The 22321-nt window shown below is 60.0% G+C and overlaps 1 protein-coding gene across 9 annotated transcripts in view; it reads right to left on the bottom strand.

Moving 5' to 3' along the window:
• Positions 1 to 22321, bottom strand: part of LOC116949506 (uncharacterized) — a 48812-nt gene that overhangs the window by 3970 nt on the left and 22521 nt on the right. For 6 of the 9 annotated variants that reach the window (XM_076072363.1, XM_076072366.1, XM_076072364.1 and 3 more), the window contains 23 exons: positions 21215 to 21314; positions 20452 to 20666; positions 19809 to 19958; positions 19187 to 19395; positions 16854 to 18633; positions 15318 to 16358; positions 13884 to 14050; positions 13157 to 13305; positions 12395 to 12766; positions 11786 to 11924; positions 11327 to 11672; positions 10935 to 11216; positions 7142 to 7432; positions 6418 to 6950; positions 5760 to 5879; positions 5176 to 5296; positions 4575 to 4698; positions 4281 to 4356; positions 3984 to 4092; positions 3284 to 3421; positions 2617 to 2907; positions 443 to 2193; positions 31 to 267 (listed from right to left, as the gene is read on the bottom strand). In XM_076072363.1, coding sequence (XP_075928478.1) covers positions 31 to 267; positions 443 to 2193; positions 2617 to 2907; positions 3284 to 3421; positions 3984 to 4092; positions 4281 to 4356; positions 4575 to 4698; positions 5176 to 5296; positions 5760 to 5879; positions 6418 to 6950; positions 7142 to 7432; positions 10935 to 11216; positions 11327 to 11672; positions 11786 to 11924; positions 12395 to 12766; positions 13157 to 13305; positions 13884 to 14050; positions 15318 to 16358; positions 16854 to 18633; positions 19187 to 19395; positions 19809 to 19958; positions 20452 to 20666; positions 21215 to 21314 — 8741 coding nt within the window. The remainder of the gene's footprint in view (positions 1 to 30; positions 268 to 442; positions 2194 to 2616; positions 2908 to 3283; positions 3422 to 3983; positions 4093 to 4280; positions 4357 to 4574; positions 4699 to 5175; positions 5297 to 5759; positions 5880 to 6417; positions 6951 to 7141; positions 7433 to 10934; positions 11217 to 11326; positions 11673 to 11785; positions 11925 to 12394; positions 12767 to 13156; positions 13306 to 13883; positions 14051 to 15317; positions 16359 to 16853; positions 18634 to 19186; positions 19396 to 19808; positions 19959 to 20451; positions 20667 to 21214; positions 21315 to 22321) is intronic. The other 3 variants (XM_076072368.1, XM_076072369.1, XM_076072367.1) reach the window with 3 other exon arrangements.

Below are 22321 nucleotides of genomic sequence, written 5' to 3'. Positions count from 1 at the left end.
CCCCCGTAGTGAGGCGCGCGCGCTCCCTACCTTGCCGTCGCGGTGGCGTGTGCCCAACTTGGTCTCCTCTGGGTGGTAGAACCACTTGACACGGACCACCATGTGGCTGCCCCACGACTCCCACAGGCTCTGGATGCGACCTATGTAGGGCAGGTTGGGCCTCCCGGCCGACAGGAAGACTGCGCTGTCGCCCACGCGGATCGTCTCCTTGCCACGCACCACCGCCTTGTAGAACAGCTTGCGTGCCTTGCCCTTGAGCCCACGCCGCTGGGGGAAGCACGGAGATACACCTCCAATTAGCACGGTTGGCTACGTACGGTGCGAAAGAAGTTATACATACAGACGCACACGTGAGTGACGCGTGCGTGTGCACAACGACGATACGCAAGGAAGCAGGCGGCGCGGATGGCGGCGCCGCGAGACCGCCAACAGCGGCGCTCACCTGGGTCGGCTTCCCGGACCACTTCCACAGTTGGCGTGCGGGGAGGAAGGCCGAGATCTTTGGCCGGTTCTCCACGGATGGCAGCCGCTGGCGCTTCACCAGCTCCTTGGTGGTAGGGAGGTGCACGCCCTCGCGCCGACGGCCCCGGGCCCGGCCGCCCCCCCGATCACCGGAGCCGCCACCACCATCACCAGTGCCACTACTGCCACCACCACCGCCCCCTCCAGAGCCACCACTGCCACCGCCACCAGGACCGCCGGCGCCACCAGCACCGCTGCCAGAGCCACTGCTGCCGGTGCCACCGTCGCCACCACCACCACTACCGGCTACACTGCCACCACCATCGGCACCCCCACCATTGCCACCACTGGAGCCCCCGCCACCACCACCACTGCCAGCGCCACCACTACCCGCACCACCGCCTACGCCTTTGCCACCACCACCAGCCGAAACCTTGGCCAGTGCTTGGGCCCGTACTGGTGCCGATGCTTGAACCTCGGCTGCCTGTGCTACCTGGGGAAGAGAGGGAGGGCTGGGCTGGACATTGCCACCTTCTTTCACCTCCTCCATTTCCTCAACCTCCTCCGCTTCCTCCACCTCCTCGCTGTAGGAAGAGTCCTCCTCGGATGACGACGAGGTGGCAGTGGAGCGAGACGAGTCGCCGGCGGACGAGGTCGATGAGGACGACGACGACGAGGATGTTGACGACGACGAGGAGGAGCTGGAGGAGGAGGAGTGCGAGCAGCGCTTGGCTCCGGGCTTGTGTTTGCGAGCGGACGTCGTGGCGGCCTGGCTTGCGCCCGAATCAGACTCGGAGCTGCTGCTGCTCAGCTCGCTTTCCTCCGTCCTCGAGATCTCCTTCCAGTCCTCCGCCTTCCGACCACTCTTTTGGCAAACACCACTGCCGCCAGCAGCGCCACTGCCGCCAGCAGCGCCAGCAGCGCCACTGCCGCCAGCGCCGCCAGCAGCGCCACTGCCGCCAGCGCCGCCAGCACCACTGCCGGCATCACCAGGCCTCGGAGCCCTGGCAGTGGTGGCGGCGGCAGCAGCGGGGACGGAGGCGGCAACAACATTATCCCTGCCGGCAGTGGCGGTGGGAACAGTGACCATCGGCTGTGGCTTTTGCGCAGGCGAGGCTTTCCTGATCGGGCCAAGGCGTGGGCGTGGGAGTCCTCCGCTATTGCCGGACGAGGTGGACGGCGCTGCTAGCCGCACGCCGCCGGCAAACCGCTGCGCACCTCCATCGCTGCCGACCGCCACTGCCGTCCTCATCATCATCATCATGGCCTTGGTCTTCTTGCTCTTGGGCGACGTGACGCCCTCGTGGTCCAACTTCACCAGCGGCTCCTCGTCTGTGCCCCGCCGGCCACGTCGGCAAGCACCGGGACGCCCAACGGCGGAGCCGGCACCGCCGCCTTCGGCACGACCGCTCCCGCCGCGGCCGCCGCGAATTCCGCCGCCGCCAAGGTACACCGAGAAGGCGCCGGCGTTGAGACTCTCGAAGGTGTCCACGGAGAGCGAAGCCCCGAACAAGGACGTGGGCGAGAGGGGGGCCCGGCCGGGAGGGCCGGCGGGTCGGAGCGGTGGGCCCCGCCGACGGTCGGAGTCCGCGCGGGGCCGGGGGACAGCACCGCGGGCCCCATGGGCCCCTGCGGGGGGCGGCCGCTTCTCCCGAGGCTCCGAGCCAGTCGGCGCGTCGTCAGGCGGCGAGTCGGTGGGCCTCGCATCGCCACTCCCAGCCACTCCGCCCTCTGGGGATGAGAATCGGCACGGGCATCGTTTCTGTGATGAGTGACGCCTCTCGTTTGCAGACACAGCCCACGTTCGTTATTTTGCCTTTTGGTCAGGTTTGTTATTCACATGGGTGAATGTGTTAGGATAATTGCAATAATAAGACAGACATTAGTTTGAGCAAACTGAGAGACGATATACATTCGTGGGCTGCTGCAAGTTGGCTAATATTTTGTTTCTATGGAAAGCCAACTGGAGTCAACTCAAGCTGGCGCTCGATCGCATTTGCGAGATTTCAGTTTTTACATCCTGGAGGCTGCTGCTGTGCTTCTTCTAAAAGAGGATGATCAGAAGCTTTGCCACAATCCTGCGGAATCCACCGCCCTGCCGATGAAATCACATGGAATCTATTTGAGCCTCAAATATAAATGTGAAATACTCACCAGCTGGAACCTTTCCAGGAGGCCGTCCACGACCTTTCACCTTGCCGGGTGGCGGCTCCCCGGGGGGCCCTACTGTGGGGACCAGAATGGGGGCAGGGGTTGGGGTGGGGGCTGTGGTGGGTGGGGAGGAAGGCTCCACACTGGCGCGACCTTTGCCCCTGCGCTGGGGGCCGTGCTGATTGGCCGGCTGGCAGATTGCCGGACCGCCCCCTTCCCTTGTGTCACCGGACGGCTTGCGTGGGCGGCGTACGACGGCGGTTGGGACGAGTAGTGCTGGCGAGGCCTCGGCACCTGTGCGGGGATTCGGAGGGGGGAGGTGGGATACATGCGCTGGCGCTCGTATCATTCGTCAAAACCAGGGACAAAAATCATAACCAAAACCGGCGAGAAATTCCAGCTGCCATACATCCCGATTTGGCCAGGTTCCTACGTTTTAGTGTCTCTCCGAAGCTTTTATCAAAGCTGAGTTTGTCACCGTTGTGCAATGCTCTTGCTTTGTGCCGGACTCATAAACATGGTAAGAGGGCGGAGCTAATCAAGCAGAGGGCGGTGCTAGTGGCAGAGTGGGCGTGGCTGTATGAAAGTAGGCTGCGAAGACAGGGCATGGCTTACCACCTCACCATGTGTCCCCGGTTGAGCTTCCCAGAAGCGTGTCAGTGGTACTCACACTGGATGGTGTAGTCGGGCGGAAGGAGGCGGATGTGCGAGATCGGAATCTTCCCCGTGTCGCCATCGTCAAACTCAACCGTCACGAAGGCGCGTTCCTCCTCCTCATCGTCGTCCTCCTCGTCGCTGCTCGAGCCATCTGGCAAGCGCCAAAACGACGGCACGGCAATTAAAACAAAACACGCTTGCGAACGGAATCGGCCAATCCTCCTGCTTTTGCGAATCGTATTCCACAGCCGAACGTGGCGGACAGGGGGTTCCGCTGCCGGCACTCATTTTTCTTTTCTCCCCATGATGTGATCCCAATTGGGTGATCGGCGTCGCGTCATCACGATACTGAGAATCCACCCGGAAGTCTCGCAGATCCGTGAGATCCTTCACACTTCTGACCTCTGGTAGGCACAGGAGGGGCAGCACTGTCCCAACCGCCCCACCACGGACAGCTCGGTTTGGTCGTACGACTGCCAAATCGACGTCCGTAATTAAGCTAAAGTTCAAAACCAAATTGACTGCTATGGTTTTGTTTGTGCAAGCTTTGGCTGCCAGGCCCGTCGACTCGCTCCGCTGGAGAAACCAGGTGACCACAGGCGGCCGCCGCTTCGACTCGAACCCAGCGGGGGCCCCGTCGCAGACAAAACTCGGTCACTTCTCACATTCACTCTGGATCTCAAGCACGTCACGCTCGTCCCACCCTTGCTCACCCCTGGTGACGGTGCCTGGGTAGAGGCACCGGTGCTGCTGGCTCCAGTAGGCACAGACGCGCGTGTCGGGTGGGAGACAGCGTGAGGAGGGGGGCTTCACGTCCACGATCTAACACGGGACAAGGGGACAGCAAGACACGGGATAGGGGGACAGAATGGACGCACGAACAGGAAACGAAGGGAGAGGGGAAAACGGGGAAGCAATCATCGCCGCCCCACCACATCATGCGGCGCGTGTCCTAGCATCACTGTAGCTGTATATCACGGTGAGCATAGCGGTGTCGCGGTACTACTCACCGCCTCCTGCAGGAGCTGCTCTAGCGAGTAGATCCTCGGGCGGTTCCCACGCTCCCCCTCAATCACCACACCGTACCTGCAGCAACACGCGCGCACAGTGGGTGCTAAGTTGCGGTGGCGCTTGTGGTGCTGCTGGCGGTGCTGGTGGTTGCGTTTATGATGCTGGAGGTCACGGCCCTTGCGCCGGTTGCGCCAAGCGTTTGGTGGCGGTGCCCATGTTTGTGGTGGCACCGCGGCTGCATGGGCGCCGGCGGTGCGGGCGGTGCGGGCGGTGCGGGCAGTGCGGGCGCGTACACGTCGGGCGGGTGCAGGATCTGCACGTGCCCCGCGTACAGCAGCTTGTCGGGCTTGGGGATGAGGACGCGCAGGCCCTCCGACAGCTCGTCCTTGTCCAGCACGCACGAGCGCGGCGCTGGCGCTGACACGGGGCATGCGTGGGCGAGGGGGGTCAGAGGGTGGACCATGGTCAGAGGGCACAAATGAGGGTTACAGCGAGTGGACAAGTGCTCCCAACCACATCTGCGCGAGTCCGCCAAGCGACTGGAGATGTCTGCTGGGGGGACGGAGGCCGTAAGTGAAACGTGGCTGCAGTAGCAGCAGCATCTGTGTGGCTACTCTGAGCCAAGGCAGGTGCCCGAGGCTTATTGCGATCACAGTGATGCCAATCGAACATTCGAGGCCCCTCTGCTACAGCTCCTCTACTCAAAACCAGTCTCCCCGAACTAACGTCACACAAATACGTGCGGCTCCACCCAAATCCTGCTTACAGACTGTGCCCGTCCCCCACCCCCGCCCCAGCCTTGTGAAACCAAGGCCTGGTCCGCAGGCGGGCGGGCAGACGAGTGGAACTCCGCTCACTGGCGTCCCCCCCCCCCATCCCTCCCCCTCATGTTACCTGGCGTGGGGCTGGGGTCGGGGACCCGGCCCCCCTCCCCCTCGGAGAACGAGCTGTTCTGGGAGAAATCCACGTCCGCCTGGAAGCTGCTGAGCAGGCGGCTCACAGGCCGCGGGCGAGCCTAGGGGAGCCACCGAGACACAAGATCAAGATCCCCCGCATAGCCCGAACACGCTGTTGGGGCAAGCGCTGCAGGTAGGCAAGACCTACACCACACGCTGCAATGTGACGTGTCATTTCAAAGCTTACGTGAACCCCCGTGTGCATGTGGCCGTTAGCGAGCTGCGCTACGAACCCGGCGACCAGAGTTCGATCCTTGCCCAAGTGACCACCAACATCGGTAGCAAATAAGTGCACCAGTTCTGGCCGTCTCCAAAGTCAACTCCGCTTTAAACGAGTGCCTGGTGCAGTGTGTAAACAGCAGCACCGAGGACACAACAGGTGGCCAGGCATGATGTTGGCCACAGACCCCTTCATACGCTGGTTTAACGTGTGCTCGATACCGGCATTTGCCCCAACAGTCTGTGCAAGGCTGTAACGGGGGGGGGTGGGGGTGATCGGTGGTGTTGTTATGCGTTGCTCACTCGTCCTATCGGGCCCTGTAGGCTCCGACTTCGACTGCGGCCTGGACTGCCCACCGACGTCACGGCAATCGGGCCCTTCACCAACACCCCGTAGGCGTCCGCCACTTTCGCCTTATTTTTCTGCGACAAGGAATCGGACGGAAAGAACGGTCGCAAATGAACGGCGACGCGAGCGACAACAACACGCAAACTCGAGCACGGCTGACGGACGGCGCAAAAGGCACGTGGCAAGAGCTCGGGGCGCAGCCGCCAATTTAAAACGGAGCGAGCGTCAACGCCGCCGCTCTGCACAGGCGGCACAAGCGAGAAGGCACGGGAGTGGCAGCCGGCGGTCGAGACAAATACGGACGACGCAGCAGTGCCGACGGTGCACGCGCGGCAAGCCAAGTGGCGCAGAAGGTTCCCGTCTGAAACGCGCTTGTCCCAGCTCATCGTGCTGGAGACTCCCTTACCCCCCCCCACCGCCCCAAGCTCAGACTCGATGACTGCCCTCTTCTGGTCCACGAACAAAACGCGACGACCGTTTACGTACGGCCACATGCAGACGCTCTATGGCCCTCCCCCCCCCCACCTCCCCCGTGCTATACGATCGTTGTGTTTCATGGCTAGGCACCCCGGTGCAGCCTTCACAGAGCACAGCCGTTGCGCTCCCCCCTACCTTGTTGCCGTCCCTCTCCGGCTGACTGCAGCTCCCGCCGTGACCGCCGCCACCACCGCCACCTTTGCACGGCCGCCCCTTCCTCACACCGGCCCCACCAGTGCCGGCTCCCGTGCCCAGCGGCAGCGACTGCGAGCGACCCAGCGGGGGACGTCCGGGCCTCCCGGCAGAACTTCTCGGCGGGCTCACAAATACGGACCCGTCATCGTCGTCCTCATCCACCTCCTGATCCTTGTCGCCATCGCGACCCACGTTCTTCACGGCCGCGGTACCCCGCGCGCAGACCCTGCCGGCGCCGTTGAGATGGGGGCGGCCCGGGAGCCTGGCTCGGGCCGGAGCGGCCTTCCAGGGCACGGCGCGGCTCGGCACTCCCCCGACGGGTCTCGCCGTGCCGAGGCCGCCCGGCACGGCGGCGGTCCCCGTGACGGCGCCCCCTCCCCGGCCGCGCGGAGGGCCCCCCACCCCCACGTAGGCCCTGTTTGTCGCAGCAGGAGACGAGCGCTTCATCCGGAAGTCTGTGGCGAGATCGAAGCCTGCAGAGGATCGGAATCTTTATTTTGACTGGATAAATTTCTAAGTCACAGGATGGCGAGGAACAGGGAACGCTGGAGGAACAGAACCGAGGTAAGGGGTGGTGAGGCAGTGCCGAGTCTTGGGGTGGGCAGCGGGAGACCGCGTGGCGGTGGCGCCCGCAGTGTCACGTCTGTGGAGGGGGTGCACTTACCAAGCAGCACCATGGTCCTCCTCTTGAGTTTGGCGGGCGCTGCATGCCGGGCTGCCGGAACGTGTGGGCCCGGCGCTCGGGGGGCAGATCTCGGGGGGCGGGGGCGGGACCCAGCGCCCCCCGAGAACGGAGAGCGCAGAGTCAACCCTGGCGGTGCTGCCAGCCGGAACGGCGCCCCCCGCCTGCCTGGCACCAGCCTGCTGCTGCTGCCCCCCCCAACATTCTCATCGTCGTCATCGTCGTCGTCATCGCCGTCATTCACGTGGTCCTCATCCTCAATGAAGGTCCAGCCTGGGGAGGGGATCAGAAACGCACACACGTACACGTCGACAAACGGACGCGTGCATCCCGTATGCATGCACACAGGTGCACAGGGCACTAATGGGTGCACAGGCACGTGGACAGACACAAGTGTGCATTAGGTACAGGCACGTGTGTCCATGACAGACAGGCATACAGACTAGCACACATGGCCGAAGACACTCGTACACAGGGAGACACACGCGTACACACCGACAGGTTAACATGGACACACAGGTGCTACGTTAAGCCCAGACACGGGCAGCTAACGGCTCGCCATGGATGAGGATTCGTCATGCAGTGGTCCACTCCCCTCAAGTTTCATCGCTTGACTCCAGAATTGATTTACGTTGCGGTGGGTGCAGGGGCCACTCAAGCCAATTAGAGGCAGCGCATCGATTTACTACACACGGACGCCTCGAGTTCCGAGCGCAGGGATCGCTGCATGCCGAGTATCAGCATCATCCGCAGAGCAACTGCCGATTCATCACCAAAAACCTTCGTGTCAAAGGTCACATTTACGTTCTCCACGTTGCGTTAACGTCGGAGCACTTCACCCAACAAGTCTACAACAACGCAACACACGTACACATTGTATCATTATTCTCTTCTATGGTCGAGGGGTGGGGGAGGGGGGGGGAGCCCAGGACCGGTTCACATATTGCTCGCGACCGATGTTGTTCATTATGTCTTGGAATTGAACTCAGGTGGTCGGGTTCGTCGCTCTGTGCCAACCACAGCGCCACCCCCACCCTCCCCACATCATTTTAGCGCCACCGTTAATTAACGAAGAGACGACGTTCAAAAACCGATCGATCAGCAAAACGAGGCGAGGGGTTAAACCTACACTGTGCAGTTCACACCGACCTCACAGCCACGCACCAGCCAAGCCTCGCAGGGGTCAGAGGTCAGGGTCAGTAGGTCATGGGGTCATAGCGCACAGCTGGGGAAGGAGGGGGCAGGGCTGAGGAGGGGGCAGGGGTGGGGAGAGGGCAGCGTTAGCGAAGCGGTTAGTGCCATGGCTCACCAAACCACTCCCTGCCGCCACACCAAACCGCCGGTGCGTGGGGGGGGGGGGATCCCCTATGGGGATCGCTCCAATTGGCGGAACAAATCTCTTGATGGCAGAGCACACGTCAACAACTCATTCGTCCAATTCAATCGGTCAAATGTTTAATATTTTGGCAGAATTAACCGTTTTGGCAGATAAATGTTCTTCGGCTGCAAATCAATCATTTTGCCAGAATTAAAATCGGCGCCACCGCTCATCACCGCAGGCTGCGGCCATCGTCTGCGGCGTGAATCCAATCCGGCACCCGGTGGAATCTTCCTGGAAGAAGACGCGTGTTGTCGCGAGCGTTGGCGTGCACATATTGGCTCGCATTCTCTGGTGACATCAGCAGCACCGATGCCGCTGTGTGGAGTGTGGGAGATTTGGATGAGCCATATACAGACCAATTAGTGGAAGCGTGAGTGCATGCAATCGCGTGTGTGTGTGTGGACGCGTGCATGTCAATACACATCTTCAGATGTGGGCAGGTGTGTTGCATGCGTTTTAAGTGCACACCTAAGTTTAAGTGTGCGTGCACAAGTGTTTGTGTGCGTATGCACGTGCATCAGAGGGCATGCAAGCATGCACTGCACCACGCATCCACAGCACACCACACAATCGGGTGCCTAAACATCAACCCAGATCAACTCATCCGCTCATGGTTAGGCCTGTTGAGTGGATGTAGGGCATTGGGGTCGTCGTCCCCCCCTACCCCCGTTATGGTGTGTGCGGGGAGGCGTTTACAGAGCTGGTGATGTTAAATCGCGCTAATTTTACCTTCATTACATACAAACGGGTCCCATGGAGTTGGGGAGATGAATGCATAATACATTCCTTAAATCGAATCGCCACGGGGGGCAACTTGCTGCATGTTGAATTGTTTCCAGGCAGAAAACAAGATTCGCCGATTTGAAAAAGCTGTTGCAGCGCGAAATTGCACGCTTGCGTTAGGAGCAGACAGTGCGGGATGGGATGGGCGACATGGACCACAATCGAGAAGCAACACAAAAATGAGACGAAGACAAAAAGCCATCCTCACACTTTAAACAAACGCTGAATCCCGACGAGTCATCCGATCACACCCGGGGGAAGTGGGAGACCGCACGCCAATCACCAGTCAGTCGGCGCAAGCGGGGTGGGGGTGGGGGTGGGGGGGGGGGAGACGCGGCATCGCAGGACAGAGCGCGCCATGACTGCGACGGTGACCCCACCGCAAGGTCAGGGCAAGGTCGGTGCTGTGGAGCCACGTTTCAGGGAAAGGAGCTTTATTGCCATGCGAGGAAGCAGAAGGATGCTGCGTCCATTGTAGAGCGGTCAGTTACAGCTGAAGAAATTACTCAGCCACCGTGCACCCCCCCCCCACATCGCTTACAAATGACGACGATCGGTTTTGATCGAGGCGACCGATTTTTATTTTTCAAAAAAGCAAACGGGGGGAGAAAAAAAAATCGGCAGCAATCCTGGACAGAGAACAGGGGAGGAGGGGGTTGTGGGACAAGGCACATGGCATTGTGGGTAGGTTAAAAAGGTAAAAAATAAATTACCTGATTGGCCAAGAGAAATTTAAATCCAGAAAAACAGGGGCTCCCGAACATTGACACCCAGGGCTGGATTTGAGCCCATCGCCAATTTCCCTTGGGCTCTCCTAAAAACTAAAACCACACAGAATCTGCCGACTGCCACCGGAGATTTACCACGTTGCGGGCATCTTAAGCTCAGTCTTCAAGTAAAGATGGCCCCCAGAGGCAAAGGTTAAATACCCAATGTGGCTTTGCCATGTTAAAACGTTGTTAAGTCCATTGCGAAGAAAGCAAGGTGGTGAGAAGCTTTGATTGTCAAAAGGCCGGTTGTGGCACGCTGCACCATCCTGCTCCGCACCACACCCAGGAGGCTCTTGCCCTCTCAGGAGAGGCCCACCATGCATGCACACACACACACACATCATTAAAAAACAGACGCACAGTTACACTGCCCCACATACACAGAATGGTTACACTAAAAAAAAACTCCGCTTTCAGACAAGCACACAACCACACATGCATTTCCCAGTCACACACAACACTGAACACCACAAAAAGTACACGACACCACACATACTTCTGACATTGGCTCACATTCTCCGATCCAGACAACCAACACGCAAGTACATTCCACACCTCCCGTCTACCTCACTCCTTGACACCAACCAAACATTTTACACATTCCTGGTACACCTACACACTTACACCAAATACGAAGTTCCCCTGGAGAGCTTTAATGCTCACACCAACACATGCACAACTCTATACCTCCCAGAAACTTCCCCCACACGCACAGTACCTAACATCCACACGCACGCCCACACCAAACACTTCTGGACACACACAGACCTCGCTTCCCACCAGCTAACCCCACCGCTCCCCCCCCCCCATTCTCAGAGAGTCTTGTGGAGGTTTTGGGAACCTGCTGCTGCTGAGCGGCAGTAGTCCACGGGCCCTTCGCTGTCCGAACACTGCGGCCCTGACGAGAGGCCGTGTTCGCGTGCGGGACCCCGTGGCCCAAGGGTTTGAGGGGTCCCGGAGCTACCGGGTGGCACCGCCGGTGTCATCCCCTGGGGCCGCCGCTGAGAGGGCCTCTGAGGAAGCCTCTGCCGCGGTGTGGGCGTCTTGAAGGCGGCCCCGGGGTGTGGAGGCCAGGCAGGTGCGGTGCGGCGCTCGTCAATGTCCGGGTCCGAGTCGGAGAGGCCTGCGCCACACAGAGACCGCCGCTCTGTCTGCATGTGCAAAAAAAGAGTGCGAGAGAGAGAGAGCGCGAGAGAGAGAGAGCGCAAGAGAGCACGAGAGAGAGAGACTCACAGCAGGAGAAGCTGCTGCTGTCGGACCGGTGCAAAGCAATAGCTCGTGACACCGCCGCCTGTGCCCGTGCGCCATCCTGGTTGCCCACACGCGCCACCTCCGGGCTCGGAGCCCCGCGGTGTCGCACGCCGGACCTCGAGAGCTTGGCGCCAGCGCGCTCGTGGCCCGCGGCAGGACGCGACGGTTTGCCGAGCGTGGGGCGCTTGCAGGAGAGCGTGACGCCGAGCGGCGGCGCTGCCGCTGGGAGTGCCGGTGGCGTGGCGTGGGAGCGGCCAGACGGCGCCGGCGAGCGGTCGGAGTGACGGTGACGCGCGGGGACAAGGGGTGCACGTGTGCAGGGCGCGGCCTGAGGAAGAGCGCGACAAACCAAAAACATCGTCACGCAACTTGCGTTCACTAAATGTGATGTGCGGCAGTGACACCGCAGACACCATCGGTGGGGTGGGGGGGGGGTCTGACCGTGTGGTTTGGGGACGTGGGTGGCAGGGCGACCCTGGGCAGGAGGCGAACTTGGCTCCTCCTGCTGGGGGGTGCACAGTCGCCACTCCTCCTTTTCTTCTTCTTGGCCAAGAGCTCTCGCATGCGCTCCTCCCCTAGGCTGGGGGGGGGGGGGGGGGGGAATAGGTGCAGTGCTGCAAGTTGTTCGCTCGCACCACTGGTGGCGGTAGGGCTTCCACTCCCCACAGCGCCACAGCATTTTTGGCCTCCCCTCCCATACTGGCCAGACATCTTGGGAGGCAGGAATACTCAGACAAGACCATTTACACCACTGGGTAAACTGATGTGTCTGTGTGTGTGGGGGGGGGTAGTGTCTTTGTGAAACTCTTTCCACCCCCACCCCCCCCTATTGGTTCAACTGCCGCGCCTGGAGATGTACCGGCCACCTAGATTGCAAGTCCTGTACACTGCTGACCACGTCATTGAAATGCAGCATTAGTCTACCACCAAACATGGCTTCTGCCGATACAAACAAACAATCGCGAGAATTAGAAGAATCTACTCTTGACAAACCGCTACCCGCTCCACACACGCAACACTCGTGTGATGCCGTGTGCATGTGACACTCACCCGATGAGCGGTTGACCAATCAGAGGAGGGGGCGATGGGGACGACTGCTTCCTCTTCCTGGGCCGCCCCCGGCCGCGTTTCACCGGGCCCAGGCCGTCCTCGCCCCGCTCTTCCTCATTTTCATAGTCCTCCTCATCCTCCCTCTCCTCGTCCAGCTCCTCCGCCATGTCCACCCCTCTGTCTCCTCTGCTGCGCTCCACCTTCACCACCTTCCTTCCCAAAGCCACCACCGCCTCCAGCCTCCTCCCCTCCACCACCAGGCGGTGGGGAGGCTTCTCTGCACCCCCCCTGGCGACCGCCCTGGCCACGTCCCTTGGTGGGTTTGGCACCAGCGGGGAAAGGGGAGTGGCGGCCGGTTCCCGCAGGTGGCACCTGAAGCGACATGCCGCATTTGACACCACTGCAGACAAGTCTAGAACGTCAACGCGATCTCCTACTTCAGCGGGAGTCTAGACGGTGCTCATCTCCCATTCACAGCCGAGCCAGTAGTGGAAATTCCACATTCAGATGGCGGGGGGCAAGACTCTGAGAGTAGGACAACCACTGCCAACTTGCCCCATGTGCTATGAAGTAGAGCCATTGTCTGAAACATCACCGTTTGTATATATTTTCTTTTTTTTTTAACCCAGTGTTATTGACGAATGAGTATTATTTGTGCATTTGCACCACTACCAACGAGTATCAGCAACAAATTTTACTTCCCCCACAAAGTGGTCGGGCGACCTCCACCCGCCGCTACCCTGTAACCACGACAAGACCTACTCGCTGGTGGGCTGGCTGGGTGCAGGAGCGAGGCGCGCGAGCTGGCGCTGCTGGTGGCGGTAGCGGCGCTGCAGCGTGGCAAGGCGGCGCCGGATTTGCACTTCCAGGGGCCCCTCGACTTCCAGCAACGCACGGCGGCGTCCGCAGGCCTGAACGCAAGTGTCGCACACAAAGGTCCACCGTGTACGATATGTGGGTTGCTGTGCCTCACCGTCGCCAGTTTACATCATTTCACCTCGCCTATCTACCACCTCACTCCAAACGCACAATAAAAGGAGTCCCCCCCCCCCCGCCTCGTTTAGGTCAGCCAGGCCGTTGAGGCAAATGCTGTTAAGTGGGCAGTGCCTACGAGGTGGTGGTGTGAACAGTACCACACCTGGCCACCTTTGTCTCTCCAGGTACTGTAAATCGGCTACTCTAGTAACCCTGACACATGCAGCGAGACGCAGTCTACCGGCTCGTGGAGCGGCTGTGGACACCGCATCATCACTACGAGCCTGATACACCTAGGACTGCAGCACACGTGAGGATTGCCAGTCGGATTGCCGTTGGCAAATCCGTGAACCCAGGGAGCTCTCACGACCAATGAGAATTGCTTATTATACGATGGAGGACCCATCATTACGGGTTCATGGTGCGGTGCGCCAAACGCTACGCCACCGCAATATCACACGCAGATCGGCACGGGCACGCCGACGCGCCGACGCGCCGTGCATGCCCCACCCACCGGCGCGCCGCGCCGCCGCCGCCAGCTGCAGCGCTTCGTGGGGTCCAGGCGGTGCTGGGGCCTCCGAGGCCCAGGGCCTCCGTCTCCTGTGGCGATGCCATCGGCACAGGCCAGCAGCGCGGCCACACGGCACAGGGTCAAGAGGTCACCCAGTCCCCCGCTCCGCCCTGCAGCACAATTGGGGGCAGTACCACCATCACTATTAGCCACGATACATCCACTGCTGGACGAAGGACATCAGAGCCATTTGGCACCTGTGGTCTCCATTTCAGACGAGCACCTTGTATCACGTAGGCCTTTCGCGACTAATATTATTCATGATAAAAGGTTTTGGGTTAGATCGCGTTATTTATGAATGTGTCGCAATCCTCCACCACCCGACCAATCAGTAAAAAAAGTGTCACGTTGACAAGACAAATAGTTCACTACCTTTAGCCCACCGGTATGATGAAGAGTGAATCCATAACATTTACAATTTTTGAGTACGACGTTTCGCTGGTAATTACATCCAGCATCATCGGGCAATTTGCCAGAATACTGTACTAGTCCGGCGAATTGCCTGATGATGCTGGATGTAATTACCAGCGAAACGTCGCTCAAAAACTGTAAATGTTGTGGATTCACTCAACACACCAGTGGGCTAAAGTAGTGAACCAATTGTCTTTTGTCAACGCGACACTTTTTTTACCGATTGATCGTGTCGCGATCTAACCCAAAAACCTTTATCATGGAGTACCTTATATTTGGTAGTCACCGTCATTAGTCTCAACCACCAGGCCATTATCCTTTCTATCCGTGATGTGTCCTGCCCAATCCACTTAGTTTTCTCAGCAGTCAGCAATGTCTGTAACCTGTGTGCATTCTTTAATCCCCCACGTATTCCTCTGGGTCTCAGTACAAATGCCAAGCACGCTTCTTTACACTCTCTGGCGTGTTGCAGCCAACGACTATCGCGCTATGGTTCTGGCAGTGGGAGGGAGCGTCACACGGATGCGACGCGAGTTGGCGCCCATCGATCCACAACTGCAATCAAATAATCCATACATAAACTAAATACAAGTGTTTGTTCACGCATTTCATTAGGTACAGCCACCTGGGAGTGCAGAATTTCAGTAACACAAGCTCAACTCTGGAATGGTTTCAACATTGGTGTCTTGTCAGCAGAGGCTTGCGCAAGCCAATGCTGGTGAACCACCAACATTTTTGAAGGAGAGAATCCTCTGCGACACCCAGGCTGACGAGGTACAATATTTAGGTTTTCTTGTGGAGAGACAGATATGTGGAGGGCACGTTGTCCACTTGTTTCTGTTGTTGCTTGCATTCTGCAAGATGGCGCGAATTACTATTTTGATCAAGAGCTGCAGAAAAAAATCGGGAGCAGCGAATCGATAAAATAGACTGGAGGCAGCGCCACTGCAAACTCATCTCACTCACCCATGAAGCCGCCCTCTGCCAACGCCCCCAGCTCCACCCCAGCAATCTCCCCCAGCAGTGCCAGCCCTCCCTTGCGCGTCCACTGCTCGTCCACACATGGCGTGGACAGCGCTTTCGTCTCCGGTGGCAACTGGCCGTCGGCTCCGTTGTGGTTGAGGGGAGCAACCGGCACAGGCAGGGGCACGGCGACAGCCGTCGCCTCCGCTAGCACCCACAGCCCCGCGCTGGTGGGGCGGCACTCCGGCGGCGACGTGCAGGCGGGGCGGCACTCCGGCGGCGACGGGCTGGCGGGGCGGCCCTCCGGCGGCGACGGGCTGGCAGAGCGGCACCCCGGCGGCGACGTGCAGGCGGGGCGGCACTCCGGATGCGAGGCGCTGGCAGAGCGGCACTCCGGCGGCGACGCGCTGGCGGGGCGGCACCCCGGCGGCGACGTGCAGGCGGGGCGGCACCCCGGCGGGGCACAAGCATCTGCGTCGTTGCCCTGGTTTTGCAGAGCCACGGTGGTGGGCAGCGGCGGTGGGCCGTGCCCATCCTCCACAGCCGGTGTAGCGGGAGTGCTGTCGGGGAGCCCTGGGTCGGGCTGGGAAGCCCCAGCACAGCCCGGTGTTCCGTCGTCAAGCAGCCTCACCTGCTGCTGCTCCTCCTCCTCGTAACGCCGATGGAGATCCTGGAGATCGTGATGGTGACGGTGACGATGCCGACGACGACGCTGTGTCGGTTCAAGGATGCCGGCCACCGCTACCGATGACGTCGAGGAGACAATGAGATCGGTGTTGCGTCCGGTGGGAACGGGGGCGTCCGTGGAGTCTGGCTCCATCGTCTCGTGCCGTCCCGCCGTGACATCACCTTGCCATACGGGAGTTTTCGCGTCGTTGTTACCGTTCTCGGCGCCGAATGACTCTGGCACGGTGGAGGACAGCTCTGCCGACTGGGGCCTCCGTTTCATCCGGCACGACTCTGGCGCCACAGTCTCTGTGGCGACGGGCTGCAGGATCCGCGAGGCCCAGGTTGGCGGAGGGGAGAATGCGGAGATTCCGTCTGCTGGGAAAGGGAGATGCTAAGGAGGTTACCGAAATGGCACAGGGAAGGAGAACTCCAGGAGACAAACGAGGGGAGACAAGACGGCACAAAAACTCCACATTGTGGGACAGCAGGTCCAAAACAAATGTGTTCAAGGGACCAAATGACAAAGCTTTGAAATGGGATTTCAACAGTAAAGTTACTTAATTATTTATGCTGGAAAGGCTGAAAGAACAGGCTTCCAGGGAGGATGATAATCACATTAGGATGTCGTTTTATTATCCTAAAGTAAGGTTTGGTTTCCCGTGGGAAGAAACTGGGGTAGGAGTGATAATCCCTCCAGGTAGACAAGTCCACAAATCTACTTGTCGAAGTTTGCAAGTTTCAAAAAGCCGTACGATCCACCAACTCTCGTCTCCAAAGCACTTCATCACCACCACCGCCACACCCGGGTAAAATCCCCCAACCACGGTCACAGGAAACGGCACGAGCTCACAGACAGACTACCGGACTCACCGTGTCGGCACAGAGGGGGAGGCCACGGAAGTCCCGACGATGCCGAAGAGGGGGGCAGCAGGCCATGGGGCAGCAGGAATCCCCTCCCAGAACCAAACGCCGCCACCTCATCCTGCGGCTGCCGATGCATTTGTTGCAGTTGACGTATGTGCTGCTTTTGCTGCTCATGCAGCAAAAGCTTCTCCATCTGCAGCCTCTGCTGCTCGTGCAGCTGATACTGATGCTCTTGCAGCCGCCGTTGCCGCTGTCGTTCTTGCAGCTGCTCATGTAGCTGCCGTTCCAGCCGTCGCTGCTGCGCTTCCAGCCGCCGCTGCCGCAGCTGCTCCTGCAACTCCTCACGATGCACTTGCAGCTGCCGATGCAGGTCCTGCTCTTTTAGCTGCCCCTGCCGGTCCTGCTCTTGGTGCTGCTGCCCCTGCTGCCCTTCCAGTTGCTGTCGCTCCTGGTGCTGCTGCCCCTGCTGCCCTTCCAGCTGCTGTCGCTCCTGGTGCTGCTGCTGCCCTTCCAGCTGCTGCCGCTCCCCCAGCTGCTGCCGCTCCCCCAGCTGCTGCCGCTCCCCCAGCTGCTGCCGCTCCCCCAGCTGCTGCTGCCGCTCCCCCAGCTGCTGCCGGTCTTGGTGCTGCTGCCGCTCCCCCAGCTGCTGCCGCTCCTGGTGCTGCTGCCGCTCCCCCAGCTGCTGCCGCTCCTGGTGCTGCTGCCGCTCCCCCAGCTGCTGCCGCTCCTGGTGCTGCTGCCGCTCCCCCAGCTGCTGCCGCTCCTGGTGCTGCTGCCGCTCCCCCAGCTGCTGCCGCTCCTGGTGCTGCTGCCGCTCCCCCAGCTGCTGCCGCTCCTGGTGCTGTTGCCGCTCCCCCAGCTGCTGCCGCTCCTGGTGCTGTTGCCGCTCCCCCAGCTGCTGCCGCTCCTGGTGCTGTTGCCGCTCCCCCAGCTGCTGCCGCTCCTGGTGCTGTTGCCGCTCCCCCAGCTGCTGCCGCTCCTGGTGCTGTTGCCGCTCCCCCAGCTGCTGCCGCTCCTGGTGCTGTTGCCGCTCCCCCAGCTGCTGCCGCTCCTGGTGCTGTTGCCGCTCCCCCAGCTGCTGCCGCTCCTGGTGCTGTTGCCGCTCCCCCAGCTGCTGCCGTTCTCGCTCTTCCAGCTGCTGCCGCTCTTCCAGCTGCTGCCGCTGGTCGTGCTTTTCCAGCTGCTGCCGCTCCGAATACTGTTGACGATGCTGATGGTGGTGCTGCGATTCGTGCAGCTGCTGATGATGCACTGCGTCCAGCTGCTGGTGATGCTGTGCATCGTGCAGCTTCGCGACGTGCTGCTGCTGTGCCATTCCCGAAAGTCGCTTGTCCAGGAACGGTGGAACCGAATGGGGGCGCCGGATATTCCAAGTCCGCGCCGGCGACCTCCGATCCCTGGCCACCCTCTGTCCGCCCTTGGCGTTGCCGGGCTGTAGTTGCCGTGGCGATAGCGCCGGCGGCGACAGAGAGCCCGGCCGTCCCAGTGGCGCAGGCGCCTCCTGGCCATCGTCCTCCCGGCGCAGCCGCGGGGGAGGCCCGGCGTCGTCCGGGGAACTGGGCTTTGCGTGATTGAGGGCAGGGGGGGGCCCCGGGCGTCGGGGGGATTTACACCGGAAGGGCGGCGGTGGCGGCAGCGCAAGGGAGCCGGCGTGAAAGGGGCTCGGGCCGGGCAGTGTGGGCGGCGGGGAGACTGCGCTCTGCTTGGGCAGCACCGCCGGTGTTGCGCGATCGTTTTCGTCGGAAAGCAGCAGCGGAGGCGGCTCTGGGGGCGGCCTTCCGTGGTCCTGCACATGGAGACAGCGGTCACGCGACTTGGCAGCTTTGTTGTCGATTTTATGAGTGTGGTCGAACAACGCACGGGTTTGAGGTTTGACTTTGCGAGAGGGGTAAGCCACGAGATTTAGGAATGCAAAGCTGTACTGATATTTCTGACATTCCAAGGCAGTCTCCAAAAAGTATCATGAAACCAGGCTCTATCTTCCAAGTCATCAGACACTACACGAGATCTCAAATCTGTTTCAGGTTTGTGTGCGTGTTGCGTTGTTTATTCAAAGAAGCCCAAATGTATAACAAGAGCCGATTATTTAAATATGTTCAGCACCACGCCTCCCAAGATAATGTTTACACATCGCAACAGATAGTAATTTATGGTCGAGTTGATCTCAGGGAGGCCCAGGACCAAGTCAGTTATCCGTCACCGATGTTGGCTGTGCTATCCCACTATCCCACCGCTCCCCCCCATATTACAGGTAATACACACGGCACTCGAAAAAATATTCAGCAGCCGACAAACTTGGGATACACCCGACCTCGCTGTACCACTCTACAGTCACTCGCCTGCATGTGCGGGGTGTGCTGCAGCTGCAGGGCGTGGGCGCTGGCTGCCGCGGCCGTGGCCTGTTGATGAGCCACGTATAGCTCGTGCTGGCGCAGCATCGCCTGGTAGGTGAGCGACAGGGGGTGGTGGTGGTGGTGGGGGGCGGGCGCCCCCCCTGCCAGCAGCGGTGGCCACAGCGGGGGTGGCGTTCGCTCCAGAAGTTCTGCCGCTGGCGGAGGGAGAATGGGGTCATTGCGAGGACGCGCACACAGTGCCGGTCACGAGGGCTGTAGGACCGTACTTCACCCCGTTGGTCAGTGCGGACGAGATTAAGGTGGGTGACCCAGCACTATTTCGGACAGCGCTGGCCACTGGACATTAGCCGTCGCCGGGCTTGGTTCGTGGCACAGCGTGCGACCCACGTGGCGAGCACTGTGCGATCACGCCGAGAGCGATCACGCGGTGCGCGGCCCAGTGGGAGGGAGGGGTTCTCCTATCACTGGTCCACGGGATCTAGTGGATGCGATGCTCTAGGCCCAAAGCTTAAGCAGACAGCCTCAAAGCCGAGCCTCAGGATGTTAGTGGGTGTGTGGGCGCGTGCGTGCGTGCGTGCAAGGCCGCATGTGGAGGCGTGAATGCTACCGTAGTGAGAGGGGAAGTCGGCGGGCACCACAACGAGGTGGCCTGTGGTTGGGTCGCGCGCAAGTTGGTAGTTCGGAGTGGCAGGCGGCGCCGCCAGGCCGGGAGGGAACGCTCCTGCCATACTCTGGTGGAGAGAGAGGCCGCCCAGGCCTGGGCACACACATGCATGGGGAGGGAAGCACCGGTGATTAACTTACGCCAAAAACGCAGTCTGTCAATCTGCAGGCGGCATCTACGGTTCAAATAATTGTCTACGAGACATGTCTATAAAACTAGGTATGATGTGGAGTTATACATGCTACCATAGGAGACTCAGAGAGAGAGAGCTATAGACCCACATATGTAAAAGATAAATGGTAGATCTGTGTGTGTCCGAGTTTCTGCGGGAGTAGATGGGTCTATGCAAGGCAAAGAGTCTGTGAGTCTACGGGAGGGAGAGAGGCAGACTCGTAGGAAGCCAAGACGAGGAAGATCATCATGGACTTGAACAGGGAGTGCACAGTATGGGCTGTTGGGGGATGAGAGTTCCAGACTGTGGGAGCAGCAAAAGGAGAATGAGAGGCCGATAAAATCTATTCAAGCGGCTCTTGAAAAGGCGGGGCCCATGGGTGGAGCAACTGGGGGAGTGGGTGGAATCACTCACCATAGGGCGGTGCCCCGAGCCAAAGCGAGGGACTGTCGGTCCTCGGCAGCCAAAGGTGCGGGGCGACGTGAGCGTGCGCTGCATTGAGCTCTCCCCACTGGCCAGCGTGCATGATAGGGGCAGCACCTCCGGTGGTCACCACGAGGTTGGGGTCGAGGTCGGCGAACGAGGTAGGCCTGAGGCTGCGCGCAAACTCCGCCAACTCCTTGTTCTCCCTGTTCCCAGGGACCGCCCCCCCCCCAGCAGAGAGGGGTACGAGCACAAACGAGATTCAGCGTCAAAAAATCGCTAACCCTTGAATTACAAAACTCAATATCAAGTTAAAAGGCTAAAGTCACGCTTTTTTTTTCAAATTCGTTTGGATTCTGTACACAAATTTTGCTTTTAAACTATTTGCTTAAATCGTGGGATTACCTAGTGTGGCAGCCATTTGCATCGGGAACACTGCCCGCTTCAATCATTCACCGATACCAATTCCGATATGCCATGTTCCGTTCACAACCTCCAAGTTGCTTACTCCATTCGTCACCCCACACCACTACTTATATTACAACCTCGCCTTCCAAAAGACACACACCAATAGTGCCATGGTGGGTGGGGAGTAGGGGGTCAAGGGATTGCATTAAATCTCCTACAGGGTCCTCAGCAAGTTATGGAAACTCCATATTCCTGCAGCGAGGGCAGTTTATACCCAGGACGAGCGCCATTGGAGAGCGAAGGAGGTGGAGCGGGCGATGCATTTCGGGGGCTAATGGGTCTTCACCTGAGCAGCTGCTCACGCTCCCGCGCTCGCTCGGTTGCATGGTCACGTGCCACCCTCTCCTCCTCCAGTGCTTCTGGCACTGGGCCTGCGTGGACACAGCCTGCACGCACGCACACACACACAAAGACCCCCTGTATAGCCTTAACAGACTGCTGGGACAAGTGCTGTTAGCGAGTAGTAGCTCGGAAGGCCATGACATAAGGGGGTGGGGGGGGGCAGCACCACGCTTGGCCACTTGTCTCCCCCTAGTGGCGATGTTTACGACAACACACCGGTAAACCTAGGCGGGGCCCAGGACCAGATGCACGCGTGTGGACACAGATAAAGATACGCATGCACATACGGGTACAGTACATGGACGTACAGATGCAGACAGATGGACACAGAAGAGACAAGATACAAAAAAGCAGTGGCTCCCCACACACCTTACACACCACGGAGATCCCCCCCCTACCCTACGCATACCACCACAATAACCGCCGTTGAGTGGAGGCGACATCACCAGGCTGATGTGCCAGGCAAAGCGCACACCGCACCATCCACAAACCTCGGCACCACAAACACCACCACTGCCCACACCATAGATACCACCGCTCAAACCACACTACGTCACTCATGCAGCGCTGCGAGCGAGCACCTATTAATGCCAACGTACACCGTGCTGTTGTTGTGCATCAGTGCGTCGTCACTTCGCGTTCCCGGCTGAAAACCGAGACGTGGAGGTCGCGCGAAAGTGGAGATTGGTGTGACAAGTCCTCTCCTTCCCCCGGCTCCCCCACTCCCTCCCCCCCAATGCCCCTGACCCACCCCCCCAACGAATCTCCAATTGCCCCCCACCTCACCTCCTGCTCCTCCCTCCATGCCGCTCCCCGTTGGCAGAGGCTCCTCCCCACGCCACCTTTGTATTTCTCAAACAGATCGGAGCAGAGTCGCGACGGGTGAAGCCCTCTATTGTGCCATCACCCATTCTCCTCCATCACCCCCACACTGGATCTCTCCCTTCCCCCAGCTGACTGTCGTCCACTCCCTACCCAAAGCCCGGGCGTTCGTGATCTCTTCTCTGCTTCCCTCTCACATAAGTGCCACGGTGGCAAGATATTAACTACC

Source organism: Petromyzon marinus, chromosome 37 (assembly GCF_048934315.1).
Source record: "Petromyzon marinus isolate PM22_M1 ecotype Great Lakes invasive population chromosome 37, UKy_Petmar_22M1.pri1.0, whole genome shotgun sequence".
NCBI lineage: Eukaryota > Metazoa > Chordata > Hyperoartia > Petromyzontiformes > Petromyzontidae > Petromyzon > Petromyzon marinus.
Note: the sequence above shows the minus strand (reverse complement) of the source record. Positions and strands in the feature narration are given on the sequence as shown.